This window comes from Antechinus flavipes, chromosome 1, assembly GCF_016432865.1.
Source record: "Antechinus flavipes isolate AdamAnt ecotype Samford, QLD, Australia chromosome 1, AdamAnt_v2, whole genome shotgun sequence".
Classification (NCBI taxonomy): Eukaryota; Metazoa; Chordata; class Mammalia; order Dasyuromorphia; family Dasyuridae; genus Antechinus; species Antechinus flavipes.
The window spans coordinates 726,725,400-726,748,019 of record NC_067398.1 but is presented as its reverse complement, the minus strand read 5'-3'; the positions used below and the strand labels follow the sequence as shown (position 1 = coordinate 726,748,019).

Here is a 22,620-nt window from a genome sequence, read left to right as displayed (position 1 = left end):
GCTATTGCGACCCCCCTTCACCTGCAATTCCCCTTCACCTCTGCTGGCTGGCTTCCTGTCGCAGCTGCCCATATTGCTATCACAATCCCCCTTCATCTCAAAAAGAATAAAGATTGAAGATTTTTCCCTTAACCTGAATTCCTGACTCCAGCTGATTTTAAATACGCAGTCATCACAAGTTGGTAATAATTAAAATGGGACCATAGAGGAATGGGCTATCCTGAGGTGGGTCCCCACCTGTTTGAGGTCTCCAAGTATTGTCAATGAAAATCAAAGAGAACAGAAGCTCATGGGACATCAGAATGACGGGACCATTTATAACATTCATTAGGGCAAAATGGGGAATAAGCTGGATAATAATAACAGGGATTTGCTACTTTATTAATGAGAGTTAGTGAACTACCTGGTATATTTCTGAAGTTGACTTTGAACCCATTCTTTTGTGACTCCAAACTCAAAACTGTATCTACTGTGCCACCGAGATGAACTTAAGTAGTTCATTTTCTAATTGTTGACTTCATGTTCCTGGCAGAAGACTTTAGTAGGAATGTCTAAGAAATAGCTGGATTGAGGAAAGGGCGCTCAGGCAAAGGGATATTAGTTATATTCATAAGATTTCTCTGCAGTGTGGACTATCTGATATTGAGAAAGATAACTCTTTTATGTGAAAGTGTTTTCATACTGGTTATATTTATATTTCTCTTTGATGTGGATTCTCTGATGTACAATAACAGCTTTTTTTTGCCTAAAAGCCTTTCCACACTGCTTACATTCATAAGGTTTCTCTGATGACTAAGTGAGTTCCCTGATGACTAAGACTTCCTCTTTTTTTGTAAATTTTTTGCATATTGAATTACCTTTATAAGATTGCTCCCTAGTGTGTAAGAGTGCTCCGTTCTGGATAACCATTTTGGAAATGGTTACATATATAAGGTTTCTCTCCAGTGCATTCTCTGTCTAGTAAAAGATTCCTTTCTTATAAAAGCCTGTCCCCAGTAGTTACATTTATAAAGTTTCTCTCCAATGTGGATTCTCTGATGTACAATAAGAGCTCCCTTTTTGTGAAAGTCTTTCCACACTGGTTACACTAATAAGGTTTCTCTCTGATGTGGATTCTATGAGGGTCAGTAAGAATTTTCCTTTCTGTAAAAGCTTTTCCACATTCATTACATTCATCGAGTTTCTCTCCAGTGTGGATTCTCTGAGGAAGTGTGACTCTGGTTCCAGAAAGCTAAACAGAACCTTACAAACCCTAACCTGAATGCACTGTTTTGTTGTTGTTGTTGTTTTTTCTGAATGCACTGTTAAAGTTAAATTACTTTCCTAAGGCCAAAGAGCTACAGAACATAAATTCAACCCATGTCCTCTGACTCAAAAAGTAGGGATCTTCCCATCCACCAGCATGCCTTTCAAGTAGGTGACCAGAAGAAAAGGAAGGCTCCAATATGCCCAAGAAGCCATCTGCTATCCCAAGGAAATTTTATTTTCCTTTCCTCACCCTCCCTCTAATGTTATAGCAAGACAAAGCTAAATATGGAAGGCATCAGCACCACATCATCTTCTCCCAGTACTCTGTTCCCAATTCATTTTCTTCATTATTTTAATACCTTTACATTTCATCACAGAACTGGTAAAAACCAATCAGATTTGAATATTAAAGACTTTCCACACTGGTTATATTCACAAGATTTCTCTCCAGTGTGGATTCTCTGATGTCCAGTAAGAGATGCCCTTTTTCTAAAAGCCTTTCCACACTGATTACATTTATGAGGTTTCTCTCCAGTGTGAGTCTTCTGATGTACAGTAAGAGCTCCCCTTCTTGTAAAAGCCTTTCCACACTGGTTACATTCATAAGGTTTCTCTTCAGTGTGGATTCTCTGATGTACAACAAGAGTTTCCTTTCGCCTAAAAGTCTTTCCACACTGGTTACATTTATAGGGTTTCTCCCCAGTGTGGATTCTCTGATGTATAGTAAGAGCTCCCTTGCTTCTAAAAGTCTTTCTACACTGGTTACATTCATAAGGTTTCTCTTCAGTGTGGATTCTCTGATGTACACTAAGAGTTTCCTTTCTCTTAAAAGTCTTTCCACACTGGTTACATTTATAAGGTTTCTCTCCAGTGTGGATCATCTGATGTGCAGTAAGAGCTCTCCGATTTCTAAAAGCCTTTCCACATTGATTACATTCATAAGGATTGTCTCCAGTGTGGATTCTCTGATGTGAAGTAAGAGCTCCCCTTTGTGTAAAAGCCTTTCCACACTGATTACATTCATAGGGTTTCTCTCCAGTGTGGATTCTCTGATGTACAGTAAGATATAACTTTTGTCTAAAAGCCTTTCCACACTGATTACATTTATAAGGTTTCTCTCCAGTATGGATTCTCTGATGTGCAGTAAGAACTCCCTTTTCTCTAAAAGCCTTTCCACATTCATTACATTCATAAGGTTTCTCTTCATTGTGGATTCTCTGATGTACAGGAAGACTAGACTTAAATTTGAAAGTCTTCCCACATTCGTTACATTCATAAGGATTCTCTCCAGTGTGGTTTCTCTGATGTACAGTAAGACATAACTTTTGTCTAAAAGCCTTTCCACAGTGGTTACATTTATAAGGTTTCTCCCCAGTGTGGATTCTCTGATGTACAGTAAAACCTCCCTGATTTGTAAAAGCCTTTCCACACTGGTTACACTTATAAGGTTTCTCCCCAGTATGAATCCTCTGATGTACGGTGAGAGCACCGTTTTGTCTAAAAGCCTTTCCACACTGGTTACATTTATAAGGTTTCTCCCCAGTATGGGTCCTCTGATGTACAGTAAAAGCTCCCTGATTTCCAAAAGCCTTTCCACACTGGTTACATTCATACGGTTTCTCTCCAGTGTAAATTCTCAGTAAATGTCTAGTAAAAGCTCCACTTTCTGTGAAAGCCTTTCCAATTCGCTTATCTTCATAAGATTTCTCTCCAGTGTGGATCTTCTCAGGTTCATCACAGATCTCTTGCCGAGTGAAATTAGCAGGACCATCACTGATGAATCTTGGCTTGAGAGATTCTACCACTGAAAGGCTTTGCTCTGTAGTAGGTTTCCTCATTTCAAGTCTGATCTCTTTTTCTGGGGAAAAAAAAAGACAGCAAAGAATAAACAAAGATAGACAAAACACAAGCACACATACATGCATGTAGGCATGTGTTCACAGAGACACACTCAGACCACACATTTATTTCACCTTCCCTCTATCAGAAGAGAAACTCAATTATTTTCTATTTCCTCAGATAAAGAACAAAATGCTAACTGGGCAGAATCAATCATTTAAAAATCCCATTACCTGACATCCCAAGGTTGATCGAATTTTTAATGACCTTCATGCACAAATATGTTGGATCCTCATAATAAACCTGTGACAACAAAGAAAGTGCCTTCATTCTCACTGGGAGCACAGCTCAGGCCATCAGCTCAGAATGCTTGACAGACTTAACTCAAATCCCAGCAGCAGAGACTGGAATTTGCACCCTGTGATTGGAAATGCTCTGCCTACAGTACTTGACAAGTTAACTCCATTGTGAATACTTCCTGTGACTTCTTTGCAATCACTTTCAATTTATTTTTTTTTCTATTACATTGTGTGAGGTCACATTCAGAATACTAACACTTTTTTTTACATATTGATTTTTTTATATTTCATCTAAGGCATAAGTGATTTTGTTCTGATCCATTACTTTTTTTTCATATAGCCATTATTCTCTTTTTTTAAACAATTATCATCATATTCCCCTACTTATCCTTTTAACAAACTCAATTTTTAAAAATTCCCCAAGGGATTTAACCCAAACATTTGTCAGTGGCACCTTAAGTGGCAAATTGTCCTCTGGGACATGTATGTGCATCTATCTACATTACCAACTATCTTTCTGCAGTGATTTCAAACTGCCATGATCAGAAATACACAGCTGATTACATCAAACTCTGAGGGCTTCTAAGAGCAACACATTCTTTCAGTTTCTCAATTTAACATTAAATTGCTTCTAAAATTCCAGGAAGTTTGAACATTTAAGTACAAATGGCCACAGGCATGAAAGGACCCTCAGTATCTGTTTCCCATTGCCCCAGAAGAGTTCTCTCATTCCTGAGTTACAAAGTAATCACTTTTCATCAAACCATTAACCACCAGATCTAGATGTCTGGCTTTCCATTCTTGCAGCAGTGAGAGCAGGCTACCTGAAAACCACAGTCCCTAGCAATGCACAGTAGAAGCCATCATGAAATCATCATGGAAGTCTACAACCTTTCTACAAAATGGACCTTGGCATACCACTCACTGATGCTACAGTCATTTTCTAATTTGAGTGTATCCTCTGTTTATGTTACTCTTCTTCTATCTGGCAGTTTCTCAAAGGCATTGGTTGGCAACATGGGTTAGTCAGTAATAATGTAGCCACTTTAGCCAAGGTAGAAAAAACAAAAATATCTGGTGAAATTCTATCCTTAAAGGTTCCTTTGCTTTATTAAACATTACTACAGAAAATAAAAACAACATTTGCGAGTGACCTTTCAATGAATTTGTGTACATTATTAACGCAATACTTGTCATGAGCCAATAGAAATAGAAATTTTTTAAAATAATAATTAGCAAAAATTTAATTGGTTAGAGTTTTAAAAAGTAAAACTTCATCTCTCCATGATACCTTGTCTGAATCTTCTATTTTCCACATGTGTGACCATTTTCATCATATCAGTTTCAGAATCAGAATAGAGCTGGGGGGATAGTGGAAAAACTGTAGAGAGGGCCTGGAATCAGTAAGAAATGAGTTTTCTTCACATCTCAGAAGTTTGCTGGTCCAGTTACAGAACCTCTGTTTTCTTCAGTTTATCTCTAAAATGAGCTTTATACTAGCACCTAAGACCTAGGGTTCTTATGAGGATAAAATGAAACCATACTTATCTAGTGCATGGCACACAGAAGGTGTCTTACAAATGCTCACTGTTTTATTTCATGTTGACTATTTTCTCCCCAATTGTGCTCTCTCCTTAAACTACTATTATCTCACTAATTAGTGACCTCCTAAGGCACTAAATTTTTTTTAATTTAATTTTTATTTAATAATTACTTTATATTGACACTCGTTTCTGTTCCGATTTTTTTTCCCTCCCTCCCTCCCTCCCTCCGCCCCCTCCCCTAGATGGCAAGCAGTCCTTTATATGTTGGATATGTTGCAGTATATCCTAGATACAATATATGTTTGCAGAACTGAACAGTTCTCTTGTTGCATAGGGAGAATTGGATTCAGAAGGTATAAATAACCCGGGAAGAAAAACAAAAATGCAAATAGTTCACATTCGTTTCCCAGTGTTCTTTCTTTGGGTGTAGCTGCTTTTGTCCGTCATTTATCAATTGAAACTCAGGTCTCTTTGTCAAAGAAATCCACTTCCATCAAAATATGTCCTCATACAATATCGTTGTCGAAGTGTATAATGATCTCCTGGTTCTGCTCATTTCACTTAGCATCAGTTCACGTAAGTCTCGTAAGACACTAAATTTAAACAATTTTTCTGGTCCACAGTGGGTTTCTACATAGTGCTGGTAGATTATCTGCCCCACAGTCTGTGACCTCCATGAGAGCAGATATCCCTTGCACCTCTTTCTGTTCCTGGTACTTAGCCTAGGTCCCAGCATAGAGCAGACACATAATATTTGCTGACTGGAAGTCCTAAGAAATGGCTCACCTCGGACAGCCTGAGCCCTTTTGGCTCCTTCAGGAGAATTCCACTGCCCCAGATTCTAAGTCATTGCTTGGGATGATCAATGGAAGTTGGGACCCACAAGGCCATGGAGTGCAAGCCACTCATTTTATAGATGGGAAACTGAGATTCAGTGACTAGTTCAGGAAGCCACTGCCAAAACATATCTGAAAATATTCCAAGGCTGTTCTTCCTCCCCCAAAACTAGCTTTTACTTCATGGTGGCTCCTAGAAGTCTCTTGTAAGCACAACTCTCATGTCTCTGCTTTTTCTTCACTCACCTGGAGGGCAGCTCCTTAGGCCTTCTGGGTGCAGCATCCAGGGTACTTCCCTTTGCTCAAAATAAGAGATCACATCTTCTCTGGGAACTGGAAGCCCTGGGCATGGAAAGCAGTTAGGGGTGAAGGAAAGAAGCTTGAAATTTAGATCTCTTTAGGGAATGGGATGAGGACCCAGAGCTGCTCTATTTAGAGATTCACCCCCTTCTTTTCAAACATGTGAGTCTATGGTTACCCACTGGTGCTTGTAATGGACTAGTAATGTAATAGAGTTTGCCCCATCATGCTGTTGTACCAAGTGTTCTCAGAAAGAGGCAAATGCTCTTCCCCCACCTCCTATCCTCTTAGGTTCCATTGTGGCAGAAACTTCTAACCCCAGACCTGGGTACAAAGGGTTCTTGGGGCAAGATCAAGAGGGACCTTAGCCCTGGAACCCCTTCTTCAGAGAAGGACAGACTCATTCCAAAGTTTCCATTATCTAGACATAGGTGGAGCTGGTAGGTTGGTGGAAGGAGACATGGGCATAGAGGCAGCAGTATCTGAGCTTAAATTAGGCCTTGGATATTGAGTAGCTTAACCCCCTGGTAAGTATATTAAACTGTTTGCCTCACTTTACTCTCAAAAAGAATTAACAACATCACCTAAATTACAAGGGTGATATGTTGAATAGACATAATATTTTATCTTTAATTTAGAAACAAGCATTTCCACAATATAGTAAAATTAAAAGATAATGGACCACGACATGCTAAATCTACATAAACAAATCGCTGTTACTTTCAAATAGACAACAAAATTATAAATGTTTTTTCTTCACTTTCTTGCCCCCACCCAAGAGGTGTCTGCCATTACAAAGAAATATATATGGTATACCTACGCAACCATGCAGATACACATATATGTCAAATTATGCTCTACATATTTCTAGTCATCAGTTCTTCCTCTGGATGCAAATAGCATCTTTGCTCATTTGTGCTTTTTGATTAATTTGTTACTTAGACTAACAACTTACTTGCTGGAAGTTGTTCTTACGCAACATTGTTGCCACAGTGCTGTGCAGAAAGCATCAGGCACAGCACCTGGCAAAGGAAATGCTGCTTCCCTCCCATTTCTTTCCCACAACTTACTTGTGCTAGAATTTGAGGGCAATAAGAAGGAAGATTAAGAACAAACTTCCTGTACTGGGAACAATTAGGTACTGGAGGCTAAAATTTGATGGCCATTAAAAAGTAGAATACTCCAAATCCTAGACCCCATCCCAAAGAGCAAGGGGTTGTAAGGGAAAGCTGCCTGAGACATTTCCAGAGCTTTGGCAGACAAATTCGTGCTCAGTTAGAGTCACCCAAAATAACCTCTGAGATTTGTTTGTATCATCCAGTGTAAGGACATATAGAACGATCTTCTTGCTTGGACACAGCCAACCAGCACTTTCTCCATTCTGACTAATGCTCCCCCCCTTCCCCCCGGCCAAACCCTGCACTCTAGTAAATGATGATTTGCTCTTTGATTGCAGATTCACAGTTAGCAGGGGAATGTCCTTACCTAGGGAGAGCAAGTTCCGGGCATTCTCCAGCATGACCTCCTTGTACATCTCCTTCTGAGGAGGGTCCAAGAAGCCCCACTCCTCCTGGGTAAAGTCCACAGCCACATCCCTGAATGTCACCAACACCTAAAGCAGCAAAAGTCAGGAGATAAAGTATTGGAATCTTTACAAACTGCTAACTCATTAGAGTTGATAGATTATTGATCTGATCTTACAAGGAGATATTTTGGGCCAGAACCTGAAACAAGGTACTAAGTAGAACTAATTGATACAATGCTTGTGTTCACACCTTTACTCATTGGAGTTCACACGTTTGGGAGATTTCAGGGTTTAGTATGAGATATCCGAATTCATACCTCCCTTGAAGCTCGTAGGGCCAGAGAGCATGCTGGAAGACATCCCATAATCCCACTTTCTGGTACATAAGAAGAAAGCAGAGGCCCAGTTAGGAGAGTTGAGCTGAATTTAGATTGAGAGGGGAGCGATAAGGGAGTTCAGCCAGAAACCCTCTCTGAGAGGAGTTTTACTTCGGAACATTGACTGGGGTCGGAGAGGAGCACTCTGGGAGATTGAGAGCCAGAAGCCCTCTCTCAGAGGCAAGACAGATTCACCTTTGTGTTGGTTGGGCTGAAGGACAAACCTTTGGATTTGGAGACATTCGGAGGAAGCTCTTGGAACCAAGCAGAGAAATAGGCTTCTAAGCTAACCGGGCTATATTGGAGGCAATAAAAAAATCAGAACTTTTATCACCTGGTTGTGTTTTGAGGTGATTATTATTTTCAACTGCAACTAAGGTTGCTTCTAGAAAACCTCCCCTGAGAAACCTTCTTTCTCCCAGAGAGAACTATTATTTCAAAAGAAGAAAATGACCACAATGAATAACTGAAAGACGCTTCAGAATTAGGATTAGGGGAATCCCAACCTTCAATTTACAGCAGGACAAAGCAAAGAAGGGATCTGCTCAAAGGTCTGACCATTTCTGAGGGTCAGAATCAGATCCTGGAACTAGGGTCAGTAAGAGTATGACTGAATTTTCCCAAAAGCATTTTATAGTGTTGTGACTGATGGTGTGGAGTTTGTCACCAAGGGATGGCAGGCACCAAAAGTGGGGCTCAGCCACATGAAGAATTCACCATGGCCATTCCCTCTGGGAAAAGGAGGATTTATTGAAGGAAATAACTTACAGACCAAGTGAAGGGATACAACACTGGTAAATGTGAAATACAGTGGGAGAGCCTATGAAAGACAAGGTTCTTAGTGGAACTCACAATTAGCCAGTAGAAAGGGGGCCCCCCCATGAGGTTGGGGCCTGTCCTCAGCTGGCAGGCTAATCCTGAAAGGGTGAGTTATCTGTAGGGAGAAGTGGGGTTGGGAAGCAGTGGGAGTTAGGGGAGATGCACATGGCATTGTGGGTAAGGAATAAGTCACCAAGAGGCAGAGTGCCCCTGCTGACTGAACTATGGGCAGCCATAGGATGTCCCAAAGGAGGTTTTATCTGGAGTAAGACAGAGATGACGCTCACCCAATGTGGAGCCATCTCTAGGAGCAAAGGGAAAGTTTATATGTTCTCCAGAACAGCATTTCCCCATTCCTCCATGTGGGGAGACAAAAGTGGATACAAAGGCCTAGAGTCAGAGTTTATAGAGCCCAGCACAGAAATCCCACACACACCCTGCTGACCTTCAAGCCCATTGACTGGGCTTCAGGACATACAGTCTAAGTGAGGTAATCTGTCTGGGAAGTAGAAAGGCAGCCAATTAATTCAGACTTCCCCTTATTAAACAATACCTGATTTGGCAATGGAGAGTGGATGGGTTTTCCATTGACTCACTTGATTCTGCAGGAGGTGAAACTTGGGCCTGTGTTAACTTTAAGGTGGGACCAGCTTTGCTCAATTTTCTGAGAGATCTCACCCCATCTCATTCAGATGGATAATTGATCTCTGATTCCTTACCTCCCTGTCCCAAGAGAAGTTACTACAAACCTCAAGCACCCCACAGCCATCCTTTACCGACATGAGGTGGGACTAATGCACTCCCAACCAGCTTTCAAGGAGAAAGCTCAGTTGTCTCCTCATTACTCACTGGCTCTTCTTTGGGACTTTTCTGGCTGAGCTCTCCACTCTTTTTCTGAATTGAGGGCCTCCTTCCCACCCAAACCCCTTTCCATCCTTCTGGGCCCTGTGGCTTCTTTTGTGAATTGCCAAGTTAAGGGGATAGAGAATTTACTCTTCCCAAAGAAAATAAACAAGCAGGGAAGGAAAAGATACAAAAGTGAAGGACAGCCTGGGGAAAGTGCAATAAACTACAATTAACCTTCAAAGAAAATCTGCCCTTGGCTTAAGGAAAGTACACTGGAAGGAAAGACAGCATGCCCATCGACTTAGACTACAAGGATGACAAGTTTCCAAGAAATACACAACTGGTTAAAAAAAATGGACCCAATCATAAAGGAAATTCTGGACAGAGAAAATGAAATTCCAATGGGAAGAATACACAGATCGCCTACAGAAAAACAAAACCCATAAACCAGAAGCAAAACTCAGGGCTACAAACTGCCAGGCTGGCAGTGGTCACCTTTAACAATTCATTCAGAAGGAAAAAGTCCTACAAGCCATGAGACAGACCTTCTCATACAATTGAACTGACTGAGTTTGGAACTGTGGAAGACAAATGCAAACCAAGGAGATAAGGGAAAGGAATGGAAGAATGTGTTCCAGAGAGCAATGGAGCTGAGAGTGCAGTCCAGGGGGACCTATTCTGCAGATGGAAGCTGAAGAATAAGGCACAAAAAGTAAATATTCTACAAAAAAGGGGGGAATCCAACATCCAGTAAAGGAGAACAAAGAGGGAGTCAACAGAAAGAGAGTTTCTCTAAAAACTTAGAGAACAAAGAATCCTAGAGGAGAGAGTGAAAGGCTGGAAAACAGAATAGAAAATTCAGAATTGAGTACATGAACTCCATAAATTTGGAAAGAGAAGAGCACCTGGGGAGTGGGGGAGGAATGGGGAAAGATTGAAAAGGTGAAAGGAAAGAGGCTTGACTTTGGAGATGGGAGGGGGTTCCACTGATGAATATTCTTAGAGGAGAAAAGGGATTTCAACCTGAGGCTTAGGGGTTTCATGCCTGAGAAGGCTGAAAGCTGCTGTGATACACAATATTCTGAAAGGAAGGCACCATGGGAAAGAGGAATCTGTGGGGTTGTCCCAGAGCCAGTGGCAGAAAGCATCTACAGGTCAGAGCTCAGATTGAATACCTTGGAGGCTTCGGACTGTATGAAATATACAGGAGGGAAAAAGAAAGACAAGAGGAGTAGGGGGATTATAAGCCAGAGAATGAGAAATTAGGCAAAACAGAAAGGGAAGATGGACAATGACAACAAAGGAGCGCAATCCTCTTTGGAAAGGAGAAGAAAAATGGATGAAGTTTTAAAAAAAACAGGATTAGTTGAAGGGCAAGAGAGGAAAGAAAACTACAAGAGAATTAAAAGGAAAAGGCCACCAGTGTCTTCTACGTGAAGAAATGTAGAATGAAATGTAAGCAGAAGAAATGAACAAATATCTAAAGCAACTGGAGGTAAAGGCCTTATGGGACCTTCGAAATAGAGCAACAGAGGAATATGCATATTTCTTTGTCACATATGGAACTTCTATAAAACTTAACCATTGGTAGCTACACTCAAAGAAAGAACACTGGGAAATGAATGTAAACTGTTTGCATTTTTTTCTTCCCGGGTTATTTTTATCTTTTGAATCCAATTCTTCCTGTGCAACAAGAGAACTGTTCAGTTCTGCACACATATATTGTATTTAAGATATACTGTGACATATTTAACATGTATAGGACTGCTTGCCATCTTAGGGAGGAGGTGGAGGGAGGGAGGGGAAAAATCAGAACAGAAGTGAGTGCAAGGCATAATGTTATAAAAAATTACCCTGGCGTGGGTTCTATCAATAAAAAGTTATAATTATTTTTAAAAAAATAAAATAATAATAAAAAAAATTAACTATTGGGATAAAGACATCCTGCAGACAAAGGTAAATAGGCAGAAATAATTCATACATCCTTTCACTCCCTAAGAAATAAGAATAGAAATTGATTCAGGGATTACTAACAAAAAATATAAACCTAAGGGGAAAACTTCCGTTGACATAAAAAAAAAAATAAAAAATAATGATTAGGTCATAGAACAGATCTGAGAAATTATAATAATCCAAAAAAAAAGACAATGATTAAACAATAGTTTCAAATTTCTAAGCATCGGCTAATATAGTCCTCAGAAAAATAAATTAACAAACTTAAAACAAGTATAAATGTCAAGATATTAAAAATTAAAATCTCAATCAGTCAAAAACACAGAAGAGCAGGGCAACATTGTTCTTACTGTGTTGACTGAATAACCATTTTTATAAAGAGACAACCCATAAGTAAGTTATTGCCAGCTTCACACACCATCCCCCATGTCAAGAGAAATGCTTGTGAAGGTTGATGTTGGTCAGGTCTAATAGAATGCACTCACCTGAGGAGGTCTGAGGCTCCTAGGGCCCATTCCCTCTGGCTCCAGGCTCACTCTGTACAAAGAAAAGTAACCAAGTTGACTCCTACTGGTCTCTAGTCTTTCTGTACCTCAGAGTCCTGCCGCTCCCACCCTTAATTGTCCCACCAATGTAGCAACCACCAAAGACCAGAATAACAGAGGTCACACCTAAGGTTTTAATTCTGCGCTTTTCTGAGCACAAGATAGCCTGGAGTCACCTGGAAAGTCCAGACAAAATCCAGTCTAAGACAGAACTCTAAGGGTTCAGGGAGAAGAGGGGCCGGAGACGCAAGGGGAGGGTCTGGGAGGCAAGACAGACCGTCCTGGCATGGAGGTCAAGGCCACTAGAGAGACAGAAGGCTCCAGGAGGAGAGCTGAGGCTGGGAAAGAGCTGGGGAGGAATACTGGGATGCTCCGGTGGAGCCTGGGTTTGGAGTCTCTGAAGGAAAAGTGCAGACGGAGCCACAAGCCGGAGGATGGGAAGCAGCCCAAGAGCCCCGGCTTCAGTTAAGGGGGAGCAGGAAAGAGCTTTGGTTATTGGGTCCAAGGTGGGTTCCTGGGGGTAGGAAGGCGGGACTCGAGGGTCCCTAAAGGCACTGAGTCTGGAGAAGAATCTGGATCTCTGAGCAATCTCCCCTGGCACAGGGAGACGGGACCCCTGGTTCCTGATCAGAAGGCTGAAATCACGACTTCCGGATTCTTAGGGGCAAAGTCAGAAATCCGGGAGGTAAATGTGAGCAGCGGGAGCCAGCAAGCTGGGGTAGTGGGGAGCTCATCCAGCAGCAAGGCTTAAGGGGATGCTCTAAGGTTGAGGAGGAGGAGACCCAGAGGGCGGGACACCCCGCGGAAGCCCACAAGGGTGGGGAAAGGCGGCTCCGACCTACCTGCGAGATGCAAGCACGGTTCTGGCTTCCAGAAGACAAAGCGATCAGGGCTGCCGGGAACTGCAGGGAAATGATCGGGGACAAACAACCCGCAGGCAGAGAGACAGCGGGTCCAAAACTTCCGGCTTTCTCCGAACCGCTATGGAGGGTCTTCTGAGTCCTCAGAGTCCTGTCCAGTCCATCGCCCAGGAGGATGGAGCCTTCTCCGCACCCCCAAGGGCCAAGACTCCAAGACTATGACCCCCAGCACAATGGTCTCTTCCTCCCCAACTCCTCCCAGGCCCGCCCACTTCCTTTACCGCCCTTTTTTCGATCTCCCCACCCCCACCCCTGCTCCTTAGACCTCCCTGTAGTAACTCTCTTCCTGAGCCACAGACTCATCCACATGTAATTTTTGTTTTTACACGTAGCCAAGTTTAACTTCATATTGTCATGCCAGAGGAACTGAGGCAAGAAGAGATTGGTTTATTACATAGAATTCCCAATCCCTATCTTTTTGTCCGCCTGCATTTTTGATTTCCTTCACAGGCTAACTGTACACTATTTCAGAATCCCATTATTTTTGTAGAGCTAAATAACGGTTTGGACACGTATACTTATTTTGCATTTAATTTATACCTTAACATATTTAACATGTATTGGTCAACCTGCCAGCTAGGGAAGGGGGTGGCAGAAGGAGGGGAAAAATTGGAACAAAAGGTTTGGCAGTTGTCAATGCTATAAAATTACCCATGCACATATCTTGTAAATAAAAAGCTATGATAAAAAAAAAGAAGAAGAAGAAGAAGAGATTGGTTTTTAGTCTTTTATTTGTGGAGAGTTTAGGCTAGCCGACTGAATCATTCATGTTCAAAATCCAAAATCATGTTCAAAAATCATTCAATCCCTAGTGACTGAGGGATAGCATTTATATAGGATACAGAAGCAAAAAGAAAGCGGTGAGGTCCTTGGGCAGCTGTTGAACCATGTTGGTTATTCTTTGGACTAGGAAGCAGGCGTTCTGGAGCATGCATTGGGAGGGAGAGCCGAGTAAGAACAGGGCATTGGAGAGGTTTGGTCCTGGTAAAGGAGGAAAGGAGACAGTAGAAAACGAGGGCATGAATTCATCATTAGTGATCAGAGATTCAAAATAATGAATAGAGAATGGGAAGAATAGAGTAGAAGGGGTGGAATCAGGTTCCAAGAAGGAGCACTGGTGGAAGAAATGATCATTGAGGGAGACAGGAGCAATGGTGGGAGAAATGATCATTGAGGGAGACAGATCATTACTGCTCAGTGCTCTCCATCCAAGTCCATCCTTGTAGTGATGAGGTTTGAACCTGAGCTTGGAAAAGGAGGAAAAGGAAGAGAGACAGAGAAATGGATGAGTCCCCATGACAAGAATTCACAAACCCTAGTTTTCTGTGGCAAAGAATAGGAATATTACTAAGAAATGAATATCACTAAGAAAGAGACTCACTTAGTGGACAAAAACCCCTAGTACCATCAGGAGATTTTGTAAAGAGGTTTGCTGGTGATACCTAGTTTTATGGGTACAGCCTAGACCTTGGGACAATTGAAATTGGGCCTATTTGATTTGAATAGAGAATTTTAGAATTGAAGGAGTATCTGTAGACTACTCTTTACCTCTATATAGAATTTAATCAGTAGTGAGTGTTATCAATGGAGGTGGTGCCCTTGTGTCTCTCAGGACAACAGAATGAAGCTGTTTGTCCTGTTTCCATCCGGCGAGGTTGTTTACAGAGGCCAGGATTCAAGGAGACTTACTCCTTGAGAGAGAGAGTTTTGGGGTGCCATTCAGTTTCGGGCTCCCCTCGTCAGTAGCAGGTGATACTGGAGGGAAAATGTTAAATTACGTTCCCTTTAAGAAACTGTATTGCCTTTTAATCTGTGATCCCTTTGGAGTCTCAGCCCCTCCTGGAGAATGTGTATCCCTCTTATAAGTTATCTTTGGGGGATCCCAGAGCCTTTGATTCAATTAGAAATCCTGGCCAAAAAGCACCCCTTTGACTTCAAAGTTGCATTGTTAAGTGCAATAGGAGATCCAGGCTGAAAACTGATAAGCATCTAAGCCTGAGAAGCTCTGCTCCTGAAGCCCCAAGACTCTTTAAAAAGTGCAGTATTGGACTTGATCTTTGCAGATGGCTGGGACCTGCCCCTGATTCTCTCAGCATAAAATTCCATTCCCAAAAAAGATCTCTGATAGAAGTCAGTCCTTAGCAGACTGATTTCTGTCCAACAGTAAACTTTTATTTTGCAACGAATAATTTGGGATTGAGTGAATTCTTTCACTTTTAAACCTGCGGCCGATTAAGGGGATATTGTAATAACTCTTATTGCCACTAACCCCATGACCACCAGGAATTGAGAGCATTCAAACCGCATTAATACTAAGTATCAGGGGGTCTGCTATCTAGTAGGCAGGGTTAAAATGGGTAGAGGAGAGGAACATGTAGGATCCAGTATGCTGCCCCCAATGAAATTTGGTGCCTCCCCCAAGCCAAGAGGCAGCCCTCCAGCAAGGGGGCATATTGATACTGAAGAAAGAGTGCAGGCGCTTGAAGGGACCCTGAAACTCAAAAGCTCCTTGAAGGACAAATTCTCCTGGAATCCTGCCATTGTTGGGACCCCACCTAAGGACAAACAAATACATTCTGTTGTCTGAGTAGGGCTGGCTGAGTTCGGAGCTAGAGATACCAATCCCATTGAATTGGAGAAACACCTATTCAATTCTAAGATATTTCTAAGATTCAATTCCAGGTGGGGCTAGCTATCTCAACCTGAAACCCAGCTGGTAGATAAAGAGTCAACTTGGAACTCCACCCATCAGCCCCCACTAGCCCACTTTGGCTTGTAGGAAAAGCTTCTATTATAAAAGGGCCAATCTAAAAGCCTCTCTTTGCAGAGGAGCTAAAATGCCAAGGAAACTCTCTCTCTTCGTGGCAGAGGAAACTCTGCCCGCTGGCAGCTTTTCTCCTAGTGCAACCCTCTCTCTATCTCCCTTACCTCCGTCCCTAATGAGATTTTCTGCCTCTCTATCGGGATTTCTCTAAGCTTTACTTTTCTGCCAGGACTCCTCCACTAAGGAATTCAGCCTTCCTATTCATGCACAGCAAAGGCCGACTTCCCAATCCCCATAATAAACCTCTTTATATCAGTCTAGCTTTTTGGGGTTTGTAAATTCCTTTACAAAAGACCTCTATGCCTCCAGAAAGGGGTTCCCCAAAACTCCCTATCCATGGGCCAAATCCCAAAGAGGTAGGGGGGAGTCTAACCTCTCCATTTGGTTCCCTGAACCCCAAACCTGCCACTAGATCTCATCATATTTTGGTCCCCTGACCAAAGAGAATCCCAAAACCTAAATCTCATCACCGTGATTATAAAAATCCTTTAATAATTTTAGGGTTCATTTTCACAGGGACACAGTATGGGGTGGCAGCCAGATAATTTACTGAATCTCCAAAAAGATCCGGAAGAAGTCCCAGGATAATTATAGAAATATAACAGAGGGTTCTTCCTCTGAGTCTGTGACAGAGCCTCATTGCTTACATTAATGCAATTCTGGCTAAAGCTTTGATTTACTGCTCAGCACTGGGCCCGGTTCTAGAACCTACATGTAAGATTGTGCTGTTGAATACTGGCCTAAACAAACAAGGCTGTGTCCTAACCACCGTGTCCCCGCTAGGATTGCTAACTCCTTGCTATGCTTTCATTGATAGAGACGCCACAAGGCAGGTCAGTATCTGCCTGTGGACACAAGGAGGCTGCTTGGTTCTGGTGCTGGAGGCAGCCCTAGGTGATGGAGTCAGGATTACATGGCAGAATAGATGCAAAAGCAGTTTTAATTGTTCGATGCCAACATAGGGACTGCCTTATCCCAGCTTGGGAGACTCCCCTCTGGAGCTTCTTCACCACCAAGGGCCTTAGCTTCACTGCTGGCAACAGTTTTGTAAAACTCACTACATGTAATGCCAAGGGGAAAACTGAGTCCATATTCTTATTGCAGACAGAATGTTGGTAGTGTTTTTGTTTTTTTAACCACAGAAGGGTGACACTACTGTGACCCCAGCATCTCCTTTTTAAATTCTAATTCAATTAATTTGATTTAATTAATTTTAACCCATACTGGATGTATTTCTTGTACTGATCTCAAGAGTACTTAATCTTTATTGATACCTACTTCCCTAAATGTATCCTTCTGTTCTGTGCTCAGGGATCTCTATATGAGGTAGTTCCTTTATTGACCTCCCACCAACCCTTATAAATCAATCCACCTCCACAGGGTGATTTCTGGATCTACGCTACCCCCCCACTCCCAGCCCCCACCATGGGAAACAATTTTTAGGAATGATTTTTAGGGAAGACTGGCAACCATCTTTGTCCCATACCTTGCTTATTTGGATCATTGGTAATGATATCATCAGTAACCTTAAGGAAGCCTTTGAAGAACTTAGTGGGGACAAATCCCAGACCATCAAAGATCTCCAAATGTGCTTTGATTTCTTAGCCAATGTAGTCCTAAACAACTGCATTACTTTGGACTACCTCCTGACCAATTGGTCCTGTTGTGTTTACATCAGCACTTCCCGGAATCCTTCAGAAGGCTAAATGGATATGTGATTTTAATCAGCAGCTTATTTTTCAAAAATTGTGTTTTGTTTTTCCAAATACATATGAAGATAGTTTTCAATACCCATTTTTAATAATGGCTTTTTATTTTCAAAATATATATAATGATAGTTTTCAACGTTCATCCCTTCAAAACCTTGTGTTTCAAATTTTTCTTCCTTCCTTAGACAGCAACTAATCCAATGCATGTTAAACATCTGCAATTCTTTTAAACATATTTCCACTTTTATCAAGCTGCACAAGAAAAATCAGATCAAAAAGGGTGAAAAAGAAAACAAAAATTAAACAAACAACTCTAAATGTGAAAATACTATGTTATGATCCACATTAAGTGCCCACAGCTTTGGTTCTGGGTGCAGATGACTCCATCACAAATCTATTAGAATTGGCCTGCATCATCTCATTGTTGAAAGGAGCCATGTCCATCAGAAGTGATCATTACATAATCTTGTTGTTACTATGTATAGTGTTCTCTTGGCTCTACTCACTTCACCCAGCATAAGTTCTCGTAAGGCTCTCCAGGCCTTTCTGAAATCATCCTGCTCATCATTTTTGTAGAACAATAACATTCCATAACATTCATATACTATATCTTTAGCCATTCTCCAAGATAGGCATCCCTTCAGTTGACAATTCCTTGCCTCTACAAAAAAGAATGTTATAAGCATTTTTGCACATGTAGGTCTCTTTCTCATTTTTATAATCTCTTTGGGATACAGACCCAGTAAAGATACTGATGGATGACAGAATATGCACAGTTTGATATTCCTTTGGGAATAGTTCCAAATTCCTATTCAGAATGGTTGGATCAGTTCACAACTCCACCAATATATTGATGTCCATGTTTTTCCACAACCCTTCCAATATTTATCATTATATTTTCCTGTCATCTTGGTCAGTCTGAGAGGTCAACACTTACTTTTCTAAAATGTTGTATTCTAAATTTTTCTTTCTTCATCCCTTACCTTTGTTTTCCCCAGATATCAAGCAATCTGACATATGTTAAATATGTGTAATACTTTTCAACATATTTCCATATCTGTCTCCTTGTTCAAGAAAAGCCCTACCACAAGAGGAAAAAAGATCATTAGATAGAAAACAAAGAAACTAAAATGTGAATATACTATCCTTTGATCCACATTCAGTCTTTATAATTCTCTCTCTGGATGTTATTGACATTTTCTTTCCCAAGTCCTTTAAAATTGCCCTGAACAAATATAAATTAAAATAAAGGATTGGAGTGCCTGGAATACTATATTCTGAAAGGCACAGGACCTGGGGTTACAACCAAGAACTAATTATCCAACAAAGATTCAGCATTATCTTTCAGGGGAGGAGCTGGAGCTTCAATGAAGTAAGATACTTTCAATCATTTCTGTTGAAAAAACTAAAACTAAACAAAATTTAGTTTTCAAACACAGCATTCAGGAGAATCATAGAAAGATAAATAGGGAAAAATTATATATATTTAGAGGTTAAACTGTTTACTGTTTAGATGAGAAAGCAATATATGTAATCCTTGAGAATTGTTATCTGTCACTGAGGCAGACAGATAGGAATATCACATAGACTGAAGGTGTGATTGTGAATGATCCCTAATGTGATGACATCAAAGAAAAAAACATTAAGGGGTGAGAAAAGGTCTGTACTGGAAAAAAAAGAAAAGGGGAAGAATACTGGGGCAATTAGTTCACATGAAGAGGTGCAAAAGGCTTACTACAATTGAAGGAAAGAAGGGAGGGGATGACCACTATCTGAAGCTTAATCTCAACAGTTTTGGCTTTAAGAGAAAATAATTTAACCATTCAGTTTGCTATAAAATTTTATATGGTCCTATAAAGATGGAGGAGAAGCAGAAAAAAAAATAGGAAGGGACAGAATGGAGAGGAGATCAGAAACAATAAGGGGAAAGGTAATAGCATGGGGGAAAGTTTGATAGAAGGTTAGGTAGTGGGTGGAGTGGGTTTAAAAAAACATTATTAAGAGAATGGGAAAAGGTGATAGGAGATAAGTTAGTGGGTGGAGTAGGTAAAAAAAAAATACACAACTGAAGACAAGGTGGAAAGAGAGAACAAAAGTATATACAGGGGAGAAACTAGGGTGGAGGGAAATACAGAACTGGTGACCATAACTGTGAAAGTGAATGAGATGAACTCTCCCATGAAAATGGAAAGAAACATATCTGACACAGAAAGAAGCATCACAGTAGAGGTAAAAAGCTGGACCAGAATTTATTATGTTTCAGCTGAAGTAAAAAGCAGGGGTAGCAATGTTAATCCCAAATAAAGCAAAAGGAACAAGACATCTTATTAAAAGAGATAAGGAGGGAAAGTACATAAAGGGTGCCATAAATAATAGTAGTAATGATACTAAATATGTAGGCACCAAGTGGTAGAGCAGACAAATTTCTAGAGAAGATTTTAAGCCAGTTATAGGAATGGACAACAAAACTATTCTAGTGGGGGACCTCAACCTTCCCCTCTCAGAATCAAACAAATATGACCATAAAATCAACAAGAAAGAAATCAAGGAAGTTAGTAGGTCCTAGGAAACCTAGATATGATAGATCTCTGAAGAAAATTGAATAAGGACTGAAAGGAATACACCTTTTTGTCAGCAATATATGACACCTACACAAAAATTGACTATGTATCAGGGCATAAATACCTCACAATCAAATGCAGAAAGGCAGAAATAATAAATGCTTCCTTTTTCAGACCACAATGCAATAACAATTATATTCAATAAAGGGTCAGGGAAAGATAGACTAAAAACCAATTGGAAATTACATAATCTAATTATAGAGACTGAGTGGATCAAACTACAAATCACAGAAACAATCCATAATTTCATCCAAGGAAATGACAACAATGAGACAATATACCAAAACCTAAAGGATGTGGCCAAAACAGTTTTTAGGGGAAATTATATCTCTAAATAGCTACATAAATACAATAGAGAAAGGGGAGATCAATGAATTAGGCATGCAGTTTAAAAAGCTAGAAAAAAGAAGAAATTAAAAATCCCAATTACATATCCAATTAGAAATCTTGAAACTCAAAGGAGAGATTAATAAAACAGAAACTAAGAAAACTATTGAACCAATAAATAAAACTAAAAGTTGGTTTTATGAAAAAACTAACAAAATAAATCTTTGGTTAATTTGATCAGAAAAAGGAAGGCAGAAAAAAATCATCAGTCTCAAAAGTGAAAGGAGTGAACGTACTACCAATGAAAAAGAAATTAAAATAATTATTTGGAGTTATTTTGCCCAACTCCATGACAGCAAATCTGACAATCTAACTGAAATGGATTCATATCTACAAAAATAGATATTTACCAGGTTAACAGAAGAGCAAATAAAGTACTTAAATAGTCCCATTTTAGAAAAAGAAATTAAACAAGTCATTAACAAACTCCCTAAAAAAAAATTTCCAGGACCAGATGGATTTACATGCGAATTCTATGAAAAATTTAAGGAATAATTCATTCCAATACTATGTAAGCTATCTAGAAAAATAACTAATGATGGAGTACTGCCCAATTCCTCTATGGCACAAATATGGCATTGATACTTAAACCAGGAAAAGCCAAAAAGGAAAAAGAAAATTACAGACCAATCTCCCTAATGAGTATTGAGACAAAAAATTTAAATATAATATTACCAAAGAGATTAATTTATCAGTAGGATAAACACTATGAGTAAGTGCGATTTATACCAGGAATGCAAGGCTGGTTCAATGTTAGGAAAACTATTACCATAATTGACCATATGAATAAGAAAACCAATGGCAATTATATAATAATCTCAATAGATGCAGAAAAAGTTTTTGACAAAATACAGTATCCATTCCTATTAAAAAAAAAAAAAACACTAGAGAGCATAGGGAGAAAGGGAGCTTTCCTTCAAACAATAAGAAGTATCTATCTAAATTCTACAGTGAGCATTATTTGTAATGGAGAGAAGCAGGACTCATTCCCAATAATATCGAGGATAAAACAAGGAGGCCCATTATCACCACTATTATTCAGCATTGTACTAGAAATGTTGGCTTTAGCAATAAGAAAAGAAAAAGAAATTAAAGGAATCAGAATAGGTAGTGAAGAAATAAATCTACATAACTCTTTGCAGATGATAGGATGATATACTTAGAGAACCCTAGAAAATTATCCAAAAACTTATTGGAAACAATTCACAGCTTTAGCAAAGTTGCAGGATGAACAATAAACTTGCACGAATCATCAGCATTTCTATATACTACTGACAAAGTCCACTAGCAATAGATAGAGAAATTCCATTTAAAATTACTGTAAACAAAATAAAGTAATTGAGCATCTTCCTGCCAAAACAACCCCAAGAACTATAGGAACACAATTATAGGCCGAATAAAATCAGACCTAAACAATTGGAAAAATATTTATTGTTCAAAGCTAGACTGAGCTAATTTAAGAAGACTAACAATTCTTATTGTCTACTTGTTCAGTGCCATGCCACTCAAGCTGCCAAAACATTATTTTCTAGAACTAGAAAAAAATAATAACAAATTTCATTTGGAAGACCAAAAGGTCAAGAATATCAAGGGAATTAATGAAAAAAATAACAACAAAAAGAAACAAGGCTAGCAGTACCAAATCTAAAACTATATTATAAAGTAGCAGTCATCAAAACCATATTTTTATGGTACTAGCTAAGAAATAGAGAGGTGGATCATGAACTAGATTAGAAACACACCATACAATAATCAAGGCCTTTAGGTATCTATTATTAGATCAGCCCCCCAAACTCTAACTTCTGGAATAGGAGCTCACTATTTGACAAAAAATGCTGGGAATACTGGAAAATATGTCAGAAAATTGGCATAGACCTACATCTCATAGTTCAAAGTGGATACATGATGTGGGCATAAAGGATGATACCATAAACAAATTAGAAGAACAAGGGATAATTTATCTATCAGATCTTTGCAGAAGGGAGGAAATTATGACTAAAGAAGTAGAAATCATTATGAAAAACAAAA

General features: G+C 39.9%; 2 protein-coding genes across 2 annotated transcripts in view; both read right to left on the bottom strand.

Moving 5' to 3' along the window:
- The window catches only part of LOC127545924 (zinc finger protein OZF-like), a 115,761-nt gene that overhangs the window by 44,257 nt on the left and 48,884 nt on the right, over positions 1-22,620 (bottom strand). The window lies entirely within an intron of this gene.
- LOC127545920 (zinc finger protein 569-like) lies at positions 1,463-12,963 on the bottom strand. Its single transcript, XM_051973432.1, has 5 exons — positions 12,072-12,963; positions 7,909-7,967; positions 7,552-7,678; positions 6,013-6,108; positions 1,463-3,106 (listed from the first exon to the last, which is right to left on the bottom strand). The coding sequence occupies exons 2-5, from the start codon at positions 7,954-7,956 to the stop codon at positions 1,620-1,622; spliced, it is 1,758 nt and encodes a 585-aa protein (XP_051829392.1). The 5' UTR covers positions 7,957-7,967; positions 12,072-12,963; the 3' UTR covers positions 1,463-1,619.